At 39.2% G+C, this 16,725-nt stretch overlaps 1 protein-coding gene across 2 annotated transcripts in view; it reads left to right on the forward strand.

Annotated features, from left to right (window-relative positions):
* Positions 1-64: 64 nt before the first annotated feature.
* The window catches only part of FASTKD2 (FAST kinase domains 2), a 38,727-nt gene continuing 22,066 nt past the window's right edge, over positions 65-16,725 (forward strand). Inside the window, exons 1-12 of one of the 2 annotated variants that reach the window (XM_045868131.3) lie at positions 65-205; positions 1,050-1,892; positions 4,899-5,002; positions 5,685-5,793; positions 6,329-6,452; positions 6,728-6,867; positions 8,015-8,187; positions 12,037-12,197; positions 13,192-13,398; positions 13,820-13,901; positions 15,277-15,391; positions 16,396-16,545. In XM_045868131.3, the coding sequence (XP_045724087.1) occupies positions 1,170-1,892; positions 4,899-5,002; positions 5,685-5,793; positions 6,329-6,452; positions 6,728-6,867; positions 8,015-8,187; positions 12,037-12,197; positions 13,192-13,398; positions 13,820-13,901; positions 15,277-15,391; positions 16,396-16,515 (2,058 nt within the window). In that variant the 5' untranslated portion in view covers positions 65-205; positions 1,050-1,169 and the 3' untranslated portion in view covers positions 16,516-16,545. Of the gene's footprint in view, positions 206-1,049; positions 1,893-4,898; positions 5,003-5,684; positions 5,794-6,328; positions 6,453-6,727; positions 6,868-8,014; positions 8,188-12,036; positions 12,198-13,191; positions 13,399-13,819; positions 13,902-15,276; positions 15,392-16,395; positions 16,592-16,725 lie in introns of those variants that run through there. The other variant, XM_045868129.3, reaches the window with a different exon arrangement.

The following is a 16,725-nucleotide window of genomic DNA, read 5'->3' on the forward strand; positions in this document are numbered from 1 at the left end:
CTTTATGCTTTCCCCTGTCCCTATACCTGAACCCAAGGAAACTAGTCGTTCTCTTCGGTAAGCTTTTTACTGAGCAAACTTCTTCGACTACCGCGAACGTAAGCTTTTTGACCGATGAAGGATCCGTAAAATCTCGCGATACTCCCAGCTCGCGAGAACGCTGTCATGGCTGCGCCTGTATAGAACCACGGGGTTCTGACCTCAGGTGAGTGGACAACGAATATAGGCGGAGCATTTGGCAGTGCTACACCGTAGACTTCTTGAATTTTGGAGGAAGATCTTAGGAGTTGCTTGGGTCTTACCTTTAGGGAGGTGGGTTAATACTGGGTGGCCCAGCTTGGGAAAGATTAGCTCATAACACTTTATGAGATTCGGGGATACTGGCTGATTTATCACCCTCCCAAGCTCAGGCCGCATGCAAGCGTCACTTTGGTTTGTTGATTCCTCTCCTCACTGGTTCTACTTGTCCCAGCCCCTGTGCTTAAAGTCCGGGTTCGGCCGTTGCTAAATCTTCATTTTAAAAAAGTATCCGTCAACGTTAAAGTTTTTTCATTGAAGACCTCTCCAAAGCAATGGTAACATAAAATGCCTTTTTTTTTTTTTTAAAGATTTTATTTATTTATTCATGAGAGACAGAGAGAGAGGCAGAGGGAGTAGCAGGCTCCCAAGGAGCAGAGAGCCCGATGCGGGACTCGATCCTAGGACCCTGGGATCATGACCTGAGCCAAAGGCAGACGCTTAACCATCTGAGCCATCCAGGCGCCCATAAAATGCCTTTCTTAAGAGGAAACTTTGTGGGAACACTTTTCACCTGAAATTTCACTTTATTTATTTATTTTTTAAATACGACGACTACTTCCAAAATAACCTGGCTTCTCTAAGACAGTTTACACATTGTGGGAGAAGTGGAGGAAGCCTATATTGGTAAAGTAGTTTTACCGTTTTCATCTTTAACGTCTCCATGGGTTCCCATTTTGGTGTCTATTAAATTCATTTCCTTTCTTTAAATAAAAGTTTTGCTTTTCCTTTTATAATTCCTTCCCCTACAGGAAACCAACGGCATGTCTTCTCTGTAAACAACCACTTGTCTTCTCTTTCACTCCCTGAAGTGGCACTGTATTATATAGACTACTTTAAAGCGATTTGAAAGCGTTTGAGTGGATAGCACAATGAATAGCAGAGCAGGTTCCTTTTTATGGAACCTCAGACAATTCAGTACTTTAGTTCCAACAAGCAGAACTATGAGGCTGTATCCTTTGGGATTTTCCAGACTGAAAATTGTTTATTCAAACTGGAACCCAAGAAACCTTCTCTTAAGTGACTTTGGTAATGGAGTGCAGTCATCTATTAGATATCTATTTCAGGATGCCTTAATTTTTAAATCAGGAGATAATTTTCAAACAAAGGGAATAGGCACTGAAACAGTCCTTACAGTCGATAGTCTGCTTTGTCCTAGAAGACTGTCCTTTGATTCAAAACACTCTCTTGACCCCGATGATGGATTGAAGAAGATAACATTTCATCATCAGGCCTCCAATGAAGATGTGCTCACCAAAGAAACAAAACCAACCCCTGTCAACTATAAAAAACTGTCTCAGGAGTGTAGTTCTCTGAGTGATGTGTTAGATAGATTTTCAGAAGGACCTGTATTTCCCGGTAGTAACTATTTTTCAGCAATGTGGATAATTGCCAAAAGGATGTCTGATGACCAGAAGCGTGTTGAAAAACAACTGATGTTTAACCACCCTGCATTTAACCAGCTGTGTGAACAAGTGATGAGAGAATCCAAGATCATGCACTATGACCACCTGCTGTTCAGTCTTCATGCTATGGTGAAGCTTGGAATTCCTCAGAACACTCTGCTGGTACAGACTTTGCTGAGGGTGGTCCAGGTAAAATCAAAAGGAGACTTAAATATTTCACACAGTTTGGCATATCTTGAAAGAATGAGGGGAAATAGAGATGTATCCTCCTTGGAAGAGATTATCAGTGGAATAGGTAGTTTATATTCATTTCTGCATATACATGATTTAGAGACCTTAAGTTAACCAGGTCTTGCCTTTTGCTGTGGGAATTTATGAAAGCTTGCACCATTTTTCTTTGCCAGAGATGACTAATAGTGAGTAATAAACTAAAATGAGGAGAGAGATGAAATATACAAGGAAAGGTTGATTAGTTGAAGGTAAGAGAGAAGGGAAGAGGGGAGAACTAGTATTTATTGAGTACCTACACTTTTTACTTATTTAATCCTCTCATTAGCCCTGCAAGATGAGGAAACAGATTTAGTGATGTTAAACAACTTGGCTAAAGTCAAACAGCTAGTGGATTCATTTATTCATACTGTAAACATTTATTTCGTGTCAGTTATGTATCAGTTACTACACTTGTCACTAGAGAGATATAGGAGATGTGATTCTTGTCCTTATAATGTAAAGGGGAAGACAGATACTTGTAGGCAATTGCAAAAATAACCAACATTCATTTAATAAGTCATATATTTACTACATTATAGGCACTAAGCTGAGCCCAAGGGAATATAATTATGAACAAAATAATGGCCACAGGGAGCTTTCAGTGCAGTGAAAGAAAAATTTAGTCTTGTAAGAGTGTATAACAGACTTCTAACTTAGGAGAAGGCCTTCATGATGGGAAGAGGAGACGGGAGGAGGATACAGGATTAGTGTTTGAGGCAGAGATATATGTATGTAGTTTGAAAACAGAATTGCCTCATGTAATCATCAGTGTAGCCTTTTAAAACAGATACTACTTTCATTTTACTAATGATTAGGAAATTCAGGCGTAGGTTAAATAACCTGCTCAAGATTACCTTTCTGTTAACATCACTATTTATAGGTCTTGATTTGCTGGATGAATTAACAAACACCTAGTTCATGGTAGAACAAGGATTCAAGCTCAGTAGGAGATGATATCTAAGTTGAATCCAAGGAATGAGCAGTAGTTTGTGAGTGAGAGATCGATTGTGAAGGGGATAGTATTTGAAGAAGAGGATTGGCTGTTCATCCAGAAGAGAAGTTTAGCAAGTTTGGGGAGCTAAAGTAGTTCAGTAGTGCTGAAGTATAGACTGCTGGGGTTGTGTGTTTGAGGGAATAGGGAGGAAATTATGTAATTGTGGCCGGGGAGGAGGGGTTATGGGTGTAGGGGTGAGATCTGAGTCTGGAAACGGGAGGGTGGGTCTTAAATTATAAAGAGCCTTTTATGCCTCTGTAAGGATTTTGGAGTTATCGTATAGTTTATATTCATTTCTGCATATACATGATTATTGAAATATTTTGGGGATCCATTGAAATATTTTAAGTGATCCATTGAAATATTTTAAGCGAAGTGTCGACATGTTCAACTTTATATTTTAGATCACTGTATGAGTGGAAAATGGACTGGAGGAAGAGTGAAATTGGGTAGAAGAGCCACTTTTAGTTTCAGACGAGGGAATCAGTGTCCTGTTTGATCTCACTGAAGCACCAGATATGATGATGAAATGATAGCGCATTGACGTAATTATGTACCTTTTAAGGGTGGACATCTCAGACTTCTAAACTCAGTGATCAGAATTAAATAATTTTTAAATTTCGAGGATGATCTCACATATAATCCTATTGTAGAATTAAGTTATTAAGCATATGGGTTTTTAACTTTTTATGTTACTGTGATTTCCATATGTCCTTCATTAAGAATGAATTTTTACTTGTGTGTCTGTGTGTTGAAGCCACACAGTATGTCCATGTTTATTTGGTAGACTGTATTCCCTATATAGTTATTTAAAAGTGATTATGATAAGTCACTACCTGGTTAGTAACGCTTTTACTAGAGCTTGGACGGGTATGCACATCAGCATAGCTTCTGCATTGGTGAGGTGTGAGCAGTGGATATTTGGAGTCAGAATATATGTATGTATGATTGTGTCTCCCTGACCTGTTGGAATGTTGTAAAGACATTTTAGCTAGAGATGAAATGTCAGTATGTCATTGGTGAATTTGCCCTTCAGCCAAATGGTCTTTCCTTTCACAGCAGATATTGATGGAATGGTGTAAATCGCTATGGAAACCCTCCCATGGGAATGGGACCTTTCTTTTTCTTTTCAGCCTTATCTATTTCTTCTTAGTACCTGGTGTTCTCACCTGAGACTTCATGCCTTGTTTGTCATGCCATTTTAGCAAAAAAGCGTACCTCTTTCAGCCTAAGTTTTCCCACCTGTGATGACAACTACTCTTGTGAGTTGTATGAATTGGTTGTGATTAAACTGTAGAGCCCTAAGTAAGCTGTGTTGTTTCTCTTAACTTTCTGAATTATGCCCACTGCCATTTCTAGAATCTAGATTAGTGCCTTAACCCAGGAGATCTGAAAGAAGGATCTGAGGCCGGGGGATCCCCTTGAGACCCAGATAGTGGTGGTAAAATGGGATAGCAGATGTGGATCAGAAAACTCACAACTGAAGTTATAGTTTGATACCAGGAAAGGATATAGAGAAATTATAAGAGGACAGCTGTCTGAGGTTCTTTAGGGATGGACAAATTGCCCCATGTACCTCTGTAGCTCTTATATTACTACACTTGTCTTCATGCTGAACTTGAGTCCTAAGAAGAAGTAAAAATAATGTTTGATAAAAGTTATTTCAGAAGCAGAGGAATACAATCAATACCAAATGGGTTTTCAATGGTAATGGTAAATGTAAAAAAAATGTTGATATATAAAAGTGTGTATTGGTTATTTGGAAAATTCATTACATGTGACATTTTATTTCTCAAAGATGTTTATTGTGGGCTATGAATTATTGGTTTGATGCTTAATTTAATTGAAAGCTTCAGTTCAGTGCTTTTGCTTAGGTGAGGTAGTCTACTATGGGCTTATCATCTGCAGTGTTTTTGTAATTATTTCAATAGGAACGTATCAATGAGTGTGATGAGAAATGTCTTTCAGTTTTGTCAACTCTTTTAGAGGCAATGGAGCCATGCAAGAATGTGGACGTTCTTCGAGCAGGGTTGCGGTAAGTACTCTCTTCATGTGGCATTCTCTATTCCGTTTATATCTCGAATCAAAAACCCAAATGAAAACTGACTTGCCTTATTTGGGTGGGGAGAGACTTTGTTGGTAGTTACAGTCTTTAATACCTTATTAAACTTAAAATCCTGATTCTGGATCAAGTAAAGCTAGAAATAATGTTTCTCTTAGGGTCCATTATAAAAACTGTGTGGGTAACATCGAATTCTAAATTGATCTTATAAACCTAGTACTGATGTGGGCTGGGAGTGCACTGACATGTACTTGGCTCATAACGGTTATTTGGGCACTGTGTGGAGGTTACATGATGCTCACCTGGCCCAAAAAAGAGCTTGAGTTTTATAATTTATAAAATTGATGGAACTGATCTAATGTCATAGGTCAGTGAGAATAATACTTAATTTCCTTTTTCATTGACTGTGCAATGGGATATCTTACTATAATCTCCTGATGTGATTTGTTTGTTCATGGTAACAGAATAATGTGAGAGGAAATAGTGCTAGATTGGTCCTCGATCTTTAACTACTTACACTCCCTCGGGCAGGTAGATTGTTTCTGTAGGCTTCATCTTCCTTGCCTAGAAGTAGGAGCTGGACCAAATGACTTTTAAAATAATTCTTCTGGTTTTCAGATTCTAGGAATGTGGTATTTATTGTGTCTAATTGCAGGATACTAGTTGATCAGCAAGTCTGGAAAATAGAGCATGTCTTTACATTACAAGCTGTGATAAGATGTGTTGGAAAAGATGCACCGATTGCTCTTAAAAGGAAACTGGAGGTAAACACATTTTGAATTTTCTCAAGTGGGTAAGATTTGAAAAAAAAATTTCTTATGACCTGCTATCAGTTCCTAAAGTCAGTTTTTTAGGAAGCCATCATTGTGCTTTTAGGTTCAGTTTTGCTAAAGTGAAGTAATAGAAGTTGATTTATATTTATTTGTATATATTTGTATATATATATATATATTTTTTTTAAAGATTTACTTATTTATTTGAGAGATAGGGAGAGAGAGAACGTGCACATGCGAGTGAGAGGAAGGGCAGAGGGAGAGAATCTTCAAGCAGACTCCCCACTGAGTGCAGAGCCCCAACACCAGGCTCAGTCTCATGACACATGAGATCATGACCTGAGCTGAAACCAAGATCGGATGCTTAACCCACTGAGCTAGCCAGGCGCCCCTGTACATATAAATCTGTATATTTGACCTGTATATCTGTTTGAGTCATTTTGCTGAAACTTTATCCATTTTACTTAAAAATAAAAGTTTAATATACTTTGTCACAATTTATAGATTAAAGTTTGTCTTTCTTTAGATGAAAGCCTTGAGAGAATTAGACAGATTTTCTGATTTGAATAGCCAGCACATGTTTGAGGCATTAGCTGCCATGAATCACCGCTCTATTATACTTCTGGATGAATGCAGTAAGATGGTCATAGGTAAGGGGAATTTTTCTTTCATGATTTTTAGCATCTGACCTACTGTTCTGGACTGTAATTGTTAGTTTTAAAAACTTTACTGTTACACAAATAATAACTGATGATATGATTAGACCTGAGTTTTACTTTTGCCTATAGTTTTTTTGTTTTGTCTTTTACAAAATACAGTGCTTTATTTTTCTAAAGAAACAAATATATTGAGTGTAGAGTATCTTGGATTTCAAATTCAAAGCCATCTGGTAATTTTTGTTTGTTTATTTAACTCATTCTTAAAGGTAATATCCATGGGTGTCCTTTTAAAGTACTGAGCAACATATTGCAATCTTGCAGAGACCTCCGGTACCGTAATTTAGATCTTTTTAAGGGAATAGCAGATTATGTGGCTGCAACTATTGACATCTGGAAGTTAAAGCAAGTAAGTTTGTTAACAGTTGAGAATAAGCCTCAGAAATTTTCAAGAAGCACATCAATTCATTTAACATTCTGGGTATTTCTCTGTCAGCTTTATAGTAGTTAAGAGACTAAAATATTGCAATGTTGAAATGACTTTTGAAAAAATAGCTCTTTATCATTTCTGTCTAGGAGTTACCTGTTAATATACTATTTAATCTTTTGACCATCTTTCCGAAAGAAAAATTATGTTGTCCGAAGTTTGTTCTTCTATTTGTTTTTTTAAAAGATAGTGTGGTACTTTGGATAATTAGGATTATTTCTGTCTTTCTGTTTTTCTTTTTTAGACTTAGAATAGTAAAAACAGGTGATGTGACAGGCTTATGCGTTCTGAAGAATAAAATGCCATTACTTAATTCTTATGTCTATCTTCTATTTATGGAAGGTTGTTTTGTTTCTTCCAGAACAAGAACCTTTAAATTTGGGGGCTATATTAGTAATAGAAACATCTAATGAAGCAGCTGGTAAAAACTTCTTTTTGTAATAAAGCAGCAGTAATTGTGTTCAGTCACTAGGTTCACTTTACTTTGGAGAGTAAGGTGCATATTGAGTTTGCCATGGAAATTGGTTTTGGAAAGAGAAATACTAATAGTGAGAAGTTCCAAGAGGGAAATGAGAAGTGAACTGGAAATTTTAATTTAATCACAGTATATTTCATCTCTGTTCTCATTTGTACAACTCAATATTGAATATAGAAATTTTTGAGTTACCTCTTAGATGTTTTGAATGTAGAAAGTGTCTAGGTTTGGAAGAGGGAATAGTTCAAAATTGAGTTGGTCATTTTGAAAAACCTCAGAAAAGGTATATTTAAGGTAGTTTTTAGGTCTGATGTATGAAAAGCATGTAAGAAAGGATTTATTTTTAAATGAAATGGAAGTATGGAAACCATTGTATGCTCTGGTTCTCAGTTTATAAAAAGAGGTTGTTTATTAACATCTGATTCAGGAAATGCTGGAACAGATTTTGTGAGGAAGAGAGAATTGTTTCTTTTTAGGGAATATTCTCTTCATCTGGACTGTTCTATTGCTGTTTTAATTTTTTGAGATCTAAAAAAATTACTGGTAGCATTCTATAATTGAAAAGTTTTCCCTCAATTCACTCTTTTTTTAAAGGTTCTCTTTCTCCTCATTTTATTTGAAAACCTTGGCTTTCGACATACTGATTTGATGGACTTGTTCATGAAGAAAGTGATAGCTGATCCTGCCTCTCTAAACATGAAAAGCATTATCTGTATTCTTCATGTGTATTCTTCTCTCAATCACTTCTACAAATGCCAAACCACAGAGTATGTACTTGTTTTTTTTTTTTTAATTTTTTTATTGTCACATAACATACTTCAAGAAAAGGTTACATATTATCATAAGCTTAATGCATTATTACAGTGAACACATCCATGGCCGTCATCTATATCAAGAAATAAGGTGTAGTATTCTTTATTTGTGAAGTTATTTTTGTTGGGGTTTTTTGTCTTGCTTGTTTCTTTGTTCTTTATGATGTTATTTGTTAATTCAGCATAGGAGTCTTCATTTCAAACTCTCCTAGCTTATTCCCTCAGCTCCTGAGTTCATAGTTCAGTTTTGACCCTGCCTATTCATTTGGTCCCAAATTACTGCTTTCTATAATTGTCATTTTTAACCACAACCATGCATTTCTACTATTAAGTGAGCAGTTCCTCAGACATTCTGGGCTCTTTCATACCTCTGCTTTCCACCCAGAACGTCTTTTCTCCCTCTCTAGATCAGTTTCAGTTCACTAAAAACAAAAATGTATATAAAATGTCATTTTTTTAGAAGCACAGACTCTGGAGACATAGTGCTTAGGTTTTAATCCCAGCCCTGCCATTCATCAGCTCCTTAACTTTTGGCAAGTTGCTAATCTGTGCTTCAGTTTCTTTATCTGTTAAAACGGGGAGAAGAAATAAGAGTTATTCCTAATCACATTGAGTCTTTCAGGGATTAAATGGGTTAAGCTGTGTAAAAGAATTACAGTGTAGTCACAGGGTGGCAGGAACAAACTAGGCCAGTTCTGAGAGTCTCAGTGGCAAGAGTCACAGACCATCTCTTTGCCATCAGGTGAGTGACTTGACTTCAGCTGCTTTCTGTCCTTGTGGTTTCCCTCAGGATTCAGATTTCCAGAAGAGGAGATCCGATTGAGTTTGGGTCACACGCCCTCCCTTTGGAGCACGTAACCCAAGAAGTGGTGCTGGGCCTGCAGAACAGCAGCTGCCTGTCGTAGCCTCCACTGTACTGAAAAACTCTGTTCGTGCTGTGTTTCCCGTGCCTCCCTGGCTTGTCCGTCAGAGCCCCAGTGCTTGTCACATCTTCTATGAATCTCTGGTCGAGCCTTGACACAGAGCTATAATTAATTGTCCATAAGCCTGTGTCTGCTTCTCAGTTAGAAAGCTCTCCAGAGTCAGACCCAGCTTCTTGTTATTCTGAACTTAGCACAAGACCTGCCACAGAATAGGCACCTAATGAAGGTGTACGAATATCCCCCAAATTCCGTCTTCCTCTGCTCCCCTGGATTGGTTTTCTTCTGAGGCTGTCTCTCATGTACCTCCAGCACTTTCTTGACAAACACTGTCAAGCTGAGTGGTAATTGAAACTCCAGAAACAGCTGCACGGATTCCATGGTATTAGGAGAACAAACACTGGGTGGTTAGGGAGTTTTTCAGCTCATTGTGGGCATCCCAAGAGACAACTTGGTCCACATTGTTACATCGTGTTCCCTGTTCTTCCAGTCTACTTAAGGAGGCAAGTCTTGGACTTCCAGAGGAAGGCAATAAATGGAGGTACCAAATGAACGCTTTAGGGAAGACAGAGAAAGGATGATGGTGTCTTCGGCTGCAGTGGCAGATTTATAGAAGCAGGCTAACTCAGAGCATTTGGGAAGTTGATTAGCAGAGAGTGGTAGAAAATTTGGCTTAGCACATTGTATATCCACATGTGGTACATTAATCATTTTATTTATGTGGTGGCTTCTAGGGGAGAGGGTGTATTAAATCCAGAGTATGTTCCGGGGTTTGGAACCCAAGAAAGAAAATATTTAGCATTTCAACTTTCGTTTCAGTCCCCTGGTTTCTTCTTGATCTGTACTTACCACCCCCTAGATAATCCCAGATTTGCATCTCTGGTGCTCAGTGTGCTCCTGAACTCGAGAATATCTGTGGCTTGCTTGTGGTCACCATAGATCTTCTTCCTCTTCTTCCTCCTCTTTTCCTGCTTCTTCTCTTCCCTCTCCTCCTCCTCCATCAGTTATTTACTAAAAACTATGTGAAATGATTTTTTAAACCACCTTATTGAGGTATGATTAACATGTAAAAAGCTGTACATGTTTAATGTACACAACTTGGTGTGCATAATTATTCTTGATTCATCTTTTTCTACTAACATTCTCTTCTTTATGTCTTCCTCATCTAAATTTGTTTATTTAGCCAGAAAACCTATACCAAGCACTTGGGTACTCAGGACAAAGATGAGTAAGACACAATCCTTTTTTTTTTTTTTTAAAGATTTTATTATTAAGTAATCTCTACACCCAACATGGAGCTTGAACTCACCACCCTGAGATCAAGAGTCACATGCCACACCATCCGAGCCAGCCAGGCACCTCACGACACAATCCTTTTCCCAGGATTCTCTGTAATGGGCAAGGTAGACACATAGAGTTTGGCAATTAAAGACAGCTTGAAAATTGGAGTGATAGATTTTATGCAGAATTTATGACAGTAGAGGAAGGATGCACCAGAACTCTAGCCTGGTGACGTGGAGCTTCAGGATGAATGCCAAGCAGTGCTGCCTGGAGGAGGTGGTACCTAAGCAGATCTTCAAAGGTGGGGAGATAGGAGGTAACCATAGGAAGATAAGCAGGAAAGAAGATTCTGAGCAGAAGGGACACCATGTTCAAGTCAGGGAGGAAAGAAACAGCAGAGCATCGCAGGGAAGGACACGAAGTTGGGTGTTACTAAAGCAGGAGGTACAGGAGTGGGATGAGATCGGATAGGTGATTACCACCCAGGCTCCAAATGTGATCGTCTGCAGCCCACCCTTTCTGGCCTCACTGCTGTTTCCCACCCCATAGTAACTCCCGCAGTCCTGCTTAGCCTGCCACATCCTCCCACTCCCTCCCTCAGCCATCTGCTGCTGCCCGTGGGACCTCCCAGCTAATCTGAGGCCTTTTCCTGGACAGCCTCATTGTGTGTAAAGGCTCGCTCCAGGGCGGGCTTGCCTTCGCCGGAAGAAGCAGAGCTCTGTGCCTTCGCCTCACCAGCAAGCAGATAGTGTGCCCTTGCAGGCCTCCGTTTCTTTGCTCGGTTCCACATGATCTTCCCTTTTCCCATCGTTTCCACTTCCTGAAATTCTCCTTATACCCAAAGCTGCTCTGTCTACTTCCTTTCCTGTGCGCTATCACCATACTTTGCGTGTCATTCATTTTTTTTCTTATAGAACAATAGATAGCTTATGTCCTAAGCCTGACCTGGGTTCAGAACCTGTCTGTGCCATTTATTACCATGTCACCCTAGGCAGGGGGCCCCACCTGAATTGATCTTTGCTCTCTTCATCCATGCTTAACTGCTTTGTCATACTGTAGGACATTAGTTCTGCGTGGTAGGATTAGGCTTGCAGTTCTTTTAACTCAGAATATTGATAGCTAGAGAATTTTAATTGGTTGTGAAACTATGGTGGTGTTCCAGACCTTACAGACACACTCATGGTAAAAATGCAGGAGAATAGTTAAAAGGCTCTGGAGCCTGACAACTTGAATTCCAACACTGTCTCTGCTACTTCCTGGCTGTTTGTTCTTAGACAAGTTCCTCAACCTCTCTGAACTTGTTCACTCATCTTTATTATGAGAAGAAGAAGAATACCTGCTCCATAAAGTTTTAATAGAATTAAATGAGTCACAGCCTATGAAATACTTACTCTGCACAAGACATGTAGCAGTAGCTAACTACCATTTATTGAGAATATGTATTTATTTTGAGATAGCCACCTGACCTGAAAGACATAATGCCAGTCTGATTTTCTTACTTCCTTTCTTTGGACTCCTTTGGTTCTCTGGCACCCTACTCTCCCTACCATGACCTTGTCTTCTATTTATATTTGAAAGCTGACTTTTCTTTGTTCCCCTGAAGGTTCCAAGAAGTTATGGCTACTTCTCTGACTGGTTATCTCCACCACATCTCTTCTGAAAATTTATTGAATGCTGTGTGTTCATTTTGCTTGATGAACCATTTTCCCATGGCCCTTATTAATCCACTTCTCCAAAAGGACGTCATCAGTGAACTGATGTCAGGTATGGTGTCCGCATACAGTGGTGACCGATATAAGGCAGTCCCACTAGCTAGCTACTTTGTGATTCTGAATGGGGTCATCGTTGGAGCAGAGTTGGTTAAAACATGCGGAGCAGATGCTACTGAGGAAAGGACCCAAAATGGTGAAGTCAGAGGTCAGTGCTTCAAACCGGCAAACCTATGCAGCCTCCTTTAGTAACAGACTCTTAACGTACAGAAGGCAAGGATCAGAAACACATCGCCATTGTTCCTTTTATTTATACCGTCTGCACCTGCATGAAGGCTGCATGTTCACGGTGTTCTTTATGCCTTGATCAGAGGTGTTTGTACTTCCTAATCCTTAATGTCGCCTTTGGAGCTGAGTTCAGTCAGCTTTTGCAGCCTGAATCACTTTGTCACTCCTGGCCCATAATGAGGACACAGGCTCTTAGATCAAGCAGTCAAATAGTTCCCAAAGTAGTGAACTTATTTACTCTTGGAATGAAATTAATTGTTGACTTTGGTCTTTAATATTAAATAAAGAAAAGCAATATCCGGCTAGATGTACAAAATTCAATGATGTGTCTGAGAATAGAGAAGTTTAAATTCTTTTAAAAACAGTGTTGGGAAATTCCAAAGTCAAATTGTGAAGAAGGAGCAGCACGTGCTGATTTTTTTTAAGTGGTGACAGTGGGGGAAACAGCTTTTTTAAACCCAGGAAACATGGATTTGAGTCCCAACTTGGCCTTTGGTAAATCATGAGGCATTTGAACCTTCCTGGGCATTGCTCATCATTCAGTGAAGAGTTTAGACTAAATCACCCAGAAAGATCTTTTAAACTTTCAAGCATAATCAAATACCGGGCACCGATGTAGGCACTGTGGGAACTAGGGAGACCCAGAGAGATTCCTCCTGAGAAGAAACAGATCATTAGAAATATAGGTACATTAATACAATGTCTTAAGCGTGGCATTAATATTTCTTCTTAACTGTATAGTTTTTTCCTCCTTTTTTTAGGTGACGAGAGGAATGCTCACAAGCTTCGTATTTTGGCTGCTTGCCTAAAACTGGATATTTCTTGTCACAACGTGGTAGATTTGGCCCCACCACCGCTGCCGTCCACGGCATTGTATCCAAACGTGAAGGTGGCAGATGCGCTAAGTAGCCTTCTGGGAGAAGGATACTTCTCAAAAAACAGACAGTTGCCGCACAATTACCATATCGGTATGGGGCTTTCTTTGGTTTTCCTCTATTGTATTTTATTTATTTTCCTTTATTTCGGGCGGAGATGAGGAGTTTTCCACAGCAGGTTGGTGGAGCGTTGGCTCCGGAGCTGGACTGCCGGTTCGGAGTCTTGCTTTGTGTGTGGTAGTGCTCTGTTCGTGAGGCGCTCGCTCCGTCCCCTCGCTCTGTCCCTTGCTCCGTCCCCTCGCCCGTAAAGTGGCAATAGATGGAGTGCCCGCCTCATCGGGCTCCTGTGGTGAATAAATGAGGTGATGCGTATAAACCCCAGCCTGGAGTCTGGCACATGGTGCGCTCATCATATGTTGCCTCTGATGCCGTTCTCATTATTGGTAGGGTTAGTACACATTTGGAAACAGTATCACTTTGAGCAGTGTTTGAAAAATTAATTCTTTTCTTTCAGATTTTGAAGTAAGAATGGATATTAACAGGAGTCAAGTGCTTCCATTTTCCGACGTGGTAACTTCCGCTGCAGATACTCAAAGGTTGTTGATGTATATTCATTTGCCGAGCTTTCTGAATTTAATTCTCAAAGACTTCATATTAAGTAGCAGTAACAATACTAAGACCTATTTGTGCAGAGCTTGTGATATACCAAGAGACTTATCATCCATTAATCTACTGCTTAGGTGTAAATACAGACATTCCTTAAAGACAGTGGACTGCACTTGAGCCATGTAATGAAATAGGCAGTTTTTACAAATTAGGTTTTAAAGCTGAGTAATACAATAGAACAATGTTAACATAATCGAAATTATCCGTGCAGATGCTTCAGGTCGTGTTCCACACACCCTGTGTTCAGTCAGTCTTTGTGGAAAGGCCCTGCAGGGCAAAGATGAGTCAGACATGGGTTGTGACCCCAAGGAACTTCTGTCCCCATTGCTTCATAGGACATGCACATAATTACAGTAGAGAACAGAAATCTGTAGGGCTTCACGCTCTGTCTGCTCATGCCTTTCCATTCTCCAACTCTGTAAACTTTACCCCTTTCTGAATCTATCTAGCGTGTTCCTCGGCCATCTTTTTCACTGTGACCTTCCCTATACACATTACCCATCTCCTCTGAAAGAAAGGCTTTCTCTTTGACCTCTGTGAAAGATAATTTTTCATTTTCAGGTACTCCACTGTTTGGGCCTCATAATATAGCAACTCTCAGCCTAAAGTACTGAGGAGAAGTAAGGAATATGAGCATTCCTTTAAAAAATAAAATTTCTCTTATGTTATCCCAGATAACAGCCAAAGTATAACAGAAGACAGTAAGGATACAAAGGTCTTGTTTTTCCCCCAAACAACTTAATCTTTCCAAAAGGCCAAGAACAATGAAAAAACAAATTACACCTTCCATGTTTTGTTACACATACAGATTTTATCTTTTTAACAGCCTGGCCTTTCTCGTAGTGTTTTCTTCTTTGTATTTGCTCTCTCTGTTCTGGCTTTTAAATGCTTCTCTCTCTGGGAGACAATATGTACAACAAGAGCATTTGTCATCTGGTTTATCTACATCAATACTTCTAGTAGCATAAATAATTATATTTAGATCAGAGATTAACACTGCACAGGAAGGCCTTAAAATGCTTTCCTATCTGGATATTTTCCTCATCAAGAATATAGCCATCCTTAAAGATGGTTGAGGGCTAATCATGTAAAACATTATTATAAGCTTTTGGTGTCTGTAGCCTTCATATACTGGAGTATTTGCAGAGGCCAAGTAACAACGTGGAAGACGGGGCAGGAGGGAACGGTGACAACTGTGGTCAGCAGAGAACTCGACTTTAAAATCTCCAAAGAACAGGAGTGCAGCACGATTGTGGTTGTAATCTCATTAGTAATGGGTCTTCTTTTGTGCATTTTCATTTTCAGAGTAGCTGTACTGTGTGTTCCTAGATCTACTTACTGTTTGGATTTAGCCCACCCCAGAGGATTCCTTGCTCTGAAAATGCGACATTTGAAAGTAATGGGTTTTCACGTAATCTTGGTAAGAAAAAAATGCAAACGAAATACTTTTCAGTTATTGATATCCATTCTGCCGGGGGTGTTGTGGGTGAGCTTGGTTACGAGGACTCTAGAGGAATCGTCAGCAGTGTTGGACTAAGTACCTTAGTTATTTTTTCTTTGGAAAAGAAAATTTCTGTTCATGATGTGGTTTCTAGTCAGCTGATAACTATTATTTACCAGGAGTTTTATAAGTGCTACGTTTGGTCAATTTTATTCCTTTTTGTTAAGAGGAGAAATGTAAATAATTAGTTTTCTTATTTAATTTAAGACCCATGACATGATACTCAATTTCCAGAGTTTCTTGAACAAGGGAAGAAAAGATGTGAATTAAAGCTTTGTTTTCATGGGTTGATGTGAGGCTGTTGTAGGATGTTTGTAGCCGGGAAAAGCTGGATGGGCATGAGAGGAGAGTTCTTCTTCCCTCTCACACCTCATTTTCATTCCAAGCTCCACAGCTTTGCTTGGCTAGCCTCTCCAGATGGCTCTGTATGGAGCAACAACCTTATGAATGAACTTATATATATTAATGTTGGGATCTCTCTAAATGCCACTCATTTGGTCCTGCACATAATGTGAAGTGTGAACATTCTCATCTTCATTATGGTACTTTTTGTATCCAAATACGGATTACGTGCAGATAACTGAGGTTGAGATGGCACGTTTCTCTTAATGGGCTACTATTTACTATTTTTTCCCCCCATAATGGATATTATATGAATTCTCGGGAAGATTATCCCAAGAAGGGAGTTTTTGCACACTTTAGAGGGCCTTTAAAGTTTTTAGAAGTTTCACTGGTAGAGCTTTCTTCAGCCCTAGCACATAGTCTTACTAAACCTTTAAAATATGAGTAATTATAAGATAACACTTGTTTTTAAAAACCAGTTGGCTTGATGTTACTTTGATATGCTTGGATCTTGAAACTAGTTTTTATTTTACTGTCATCGTCTTCTTGCAAACTGATGATTTTCCCCCTTCTTTGGTAAGGTCCGTAATTGGGAGGTGGAAAGGCTGGAGATGCAGGATGTAGTCACACTTTTGAAGACCAAACTCTACTCAGCTGAAGCCTTTCTTACTGCTGATGTAAATCTGCAAAGCACGTGTTAAAGTCAAAGCGGACTTTTCGTATTAGCAGACGTAAGTTTGTAAAAGAACTTTAATAAAGACTACAATTCAGTTGTCAGTGGCATTCACCTTACTGCTCACCATAACAGAAAGTGTCACTTCAGTTCACTGTTAAAATTAATTTTAAGAGTGGAAGAAATGTTGTTTTTGGCATTTTAGAAGGTGACTCCAGAAGGGTCACTTTCCCAACCA

The sequence above is a fragment of the Mirounga angustirostris genome, unplaced genomic scaffold (assembly GCF_029215605.1).
Source record: "Mirounga angustirostris isolate CCGP_5_RB_7025 unplaced genomic scaffold, mMirAng1.0.hap1 SCAF_3, whole genome shotgun sequence".
In the NCBI taxonomy this organism is placed as follows: domain Eukaryota; kingdom Metazoa; phylum Chordata; class Mammalia; order Carnivora; family Phocidae; genus Mirounga; species Mirounga angustirostris.